Below are 3092 nucleotides of genomic sequence, written 5' to 3' on the forward strand. Positions count from 1 at the left end.
CATATATTATACTACATATCATAATACATATTATATATTTTATATTATGCATTATATTATACATTTTATGAATCATATATATTATGTATGATATTATATAATTCACCCAGCCTAGAACCAGAGTACTCCTAGCCTGTAACAAAACAATTCCCTGTTGCCAGGCACTTTTTTGGCCTAAATATCTAATTTCTCCTCCAAAACAATTTGTCCTTTGGAGAGGAAGGCTGTAGAAGGGCAGGGCCCAACATTCCCATGCTCCCCATCAATGCACACCTCTCCCTGCATGGATTTGGCTACAGGGCTGTTTCCCCTGAGGACATGTGCTGTTCCACTCTCTGGTGTGTGTTTAGCACTCAGGAAAATCCTATCCTGAACAGCATCCAAGCACCCCACAGTCAATATGTTTGTGGCCACAACCCTCTCAGAAGCCACAGCAGCTCCTGCTATTCCCCACACAAGAAGGGAAGAGCTTTCGAATCTACAAAGCCACAAATTAACCCCAGATTGCAAGTCCAAAACAGGTGGTCCACCCAATCTGGTTGCTTACCTGGTGGAAGTCATCTTCATCATCTGAGAGACCTTCAAAGAGAAATCCACCTGCAGCAAAAAGGAGAAGAAATGGATGCAGAAAACTGGCAGGAATGAGGCATCAGATGAGAATCCCATGGAGTCCTTGGCTATGCTGCCAGGCTCAGCACTGGTTTAGGACTGAGGCCTCAGCACCAACAACGGCAGGTGCAGCAGGTCAGTGGAAAACAGATCAGGCCCACACAGACCACAACACAATGCTGTTCACCCTCACTGCACAGGGAGAGGCCCCAAGGCTAAAGAGCCCCAGAGGAACCTCACACAGTGCAGAATCTCTCAAACCACAGAGTGTTTCCAGCTCAGGAACCCAAAACTCCTGTCCTTCCAGCCCAGGGGTGACAGTCAGTACAGCACAGGTGGGGACTCTCCATCCCTGGAAGTGTTCCAGGACAGGCTGGACAGGGCTTGGAGCAACATGGGCTAGTGGAATGTGGCAGGAGGTGGGACTTGATTGCCTTGAATTTCCCTTCCAACCCGAACCAGGCTGTAACTCCATGATCCTAAACTGACCTGCAAGTCCTGCAGACATGATTTTTGCAGATTCCCACTCACCTGGCATGTCCCTGTAGGAGCTGGAGGCCATGGCTCGGGAGGATGTCTCTGGGGCTGGCAGAGGGGTGCTCCCAGCCACTGAGTGCAGGACAAGGACAATGGCATTCACAAGGGCAGGATGAGCTGGGATCAGCCTGGAGAGACACATGGACCCAGGGAAACTAAGAAATGAGCCCTTAGGGCACAGCTAGCACCACTGGCTACACCCACACTGCTGCCTTTGGTTGTCTAGTACAAACTTCCTGAGGCAGCTAAGGCTCCTACTTGATCCCCTGTTGATTTTTCCATGGTTCACGTCTCCCACATGCTCTCATGGGAGCAACTCTCTGCTGGGAGCAACCGGATCCAGATTTAAATCTGGGATCTGGAGGCAATGTTGGCCCTGACTCCCACTAGGTTTAATCCATGTGGTATATCTCTCTTTCCTGCTGCTGAGGGAGAAGTGTGCTCTTTTGAATCCTGGTGGATCCACACGGGCAGGCAGGAGCAGAGCTCTCTCCCCCACCTAGGGAGAAGCAGTTGGGTACACAGTGAGACAAACGCCCTGCTGAGTCACTGCCCCACATGAACTTACGTGTCCAGCATGCTGGGGTCTGCAAACACTGAAAAGAGATCCTTGTCCTGCAGGACTCCTGGAAAGGACCAGGAAACATGACTCGAGACAGGATACAAGGACCAGGAGACAGTCAAACAAAAGCCATGGGGAAAACCAAAAGAATTAATTTTTTTCCAGGAACTGAGTCATGAACAAACACCATAAATACTATTATGATTATTGTTCTCTCTGAAGCCTTTCATATCATCCTGGAGAGCCCCTTGACCACAGCCACACACCCATGGGATGGGGCTTTTCTAGCAGATGCCACAGATGCTCCACCTTAAGAGCAGGATCCAATCTGGCCACCAGCTCACCCAGCCAGGCTGTGACTGCATCCCGAATTCCAACTGCCTCATACTAGCACCATCCCAGGCCAGAATAAGCAAGTTAGATTTAATGAACATTTTGTAACACTTTGCAGCAGGGAGAAAACATCCATTCCCACTGTTCCCTAACCCTTCTGAGGCTAGGATCTACCGCCAAACATGTCCAGGGGGGCACAACTCTGACACCTGAGCAGTCACTGACTCTTATGCCCTAAAAAGGGACAAAAAAGGTGTGGTTTTTTTTCTAGAACACTCCCTTTCCCCTGACAGGAATTAAGCCCAGATTATCCTTATTTGGCTTTCCCTCTGCATCACACCTGAACTCACCCAAAGCAACAGGGTCACTGCTAAGGCCAGGTGTAGCTACAATGATCTGATCCAGTGACTCCTTGTTTCCCAGCATTTTGAAGACCTGTCAGGGAAATGAGAGCACATGAGCAGTGTCACCCAGCCAGGCTCCACTGGGAGACTGTCCTCCCAGGGAGAGAACAGCCCAAACCCCCCCAGAGAGCCCAGCAGGAAGCCCACTCACTGCATCTCTGTAGGCAGGGCTGCTGTGCAGGGCAGTGTGCAGGACACGGAATTCCCGGACTGCTGCCACCTTATCCACAGGCTCTGAGGGGAGAAAAACACCACAGTGAACCACAGCTCTCCCCCTGTCATCTTTAACAGCCACTTGACATCCCACTGGGATTTCCATGCTGCAATATCCTTGGATTCAGCTCATGTCTCGGGACAGTAGCCAGAGGAAAAACTAACTGCACCCACAGGTAATAAAGATAAACAGGAATATCCTCCTAAATGGATAAAAGGAGCTCTGTTATAGGAATAACAGCTCTAACTCATCTTATTCTCCAGTGAGGCAGAACAGGAACACACATAATCCTGACTCATCCCTGGAGCTGAGGAACCAGGAGCTCTGCTCCACACTCTCTGGCAACACCCTCAAGTTGATCACAGCTAATTAAGGAAGGGCCAATGCCTTTCCACATTGCAGAGCTCATTCCTTAGCTCTTCCATCAGCAGGA

General features: G+C 49.7%; 1 protein-coding gene across 1 annotated transcript in view; it reads right to left on the bottom strand.

Annotated features, from left to right (window-relative positions):
* Window positions 1-530: 530 nt before the first annotated feature.
* Window positions 531-3092, bottom strand: part of UBL7 (ubiquitin-like 7) — a gene marked incomplete at its 3' end in the record, with an annotated part of 3493 nt that continues 931 nt past the window's right edge. The window contains exons 3-7 of the mRNA XM_009079000.1: window positions 2597-2679; window positions 2392-2476; window positions 1715-1772; window positions 1141-1274; window positions 531-597 (exon numbers count right to left, since the gene is read on the bottom strand). Coding sequence (XP_009077248.1) covers window positions 531-597; window positions 1141-1274; window positions 1715-1772; window positions 2392-2476; window positions 2597-2679 — 427 coding nt within the window. The remainder of the gene's footprint in view (window positions 598-1140; window positions 1275-1714; window positions 1773-2391; window positions 2477-2596; window positions 2680-3092) is intronic.

The sequence above is a fragment of the Acanthisitta chloris genome, unplaced genomic scaffold, assembly GCF_000695815.1.
Source record: "Acanthisitta chloris isolate BGI_N310 unplaced genomic scaffold, ASM69581v1 scaffold26977, whole genome shotgun sequence".
In the NCBI taxonomy this organism is placed as follows: Eukaryota; Metazoa; Chordata; class Aves; order Passeriformes; family Acanthisittidae; genus Acanthisitta; species Acanthisitta chloris.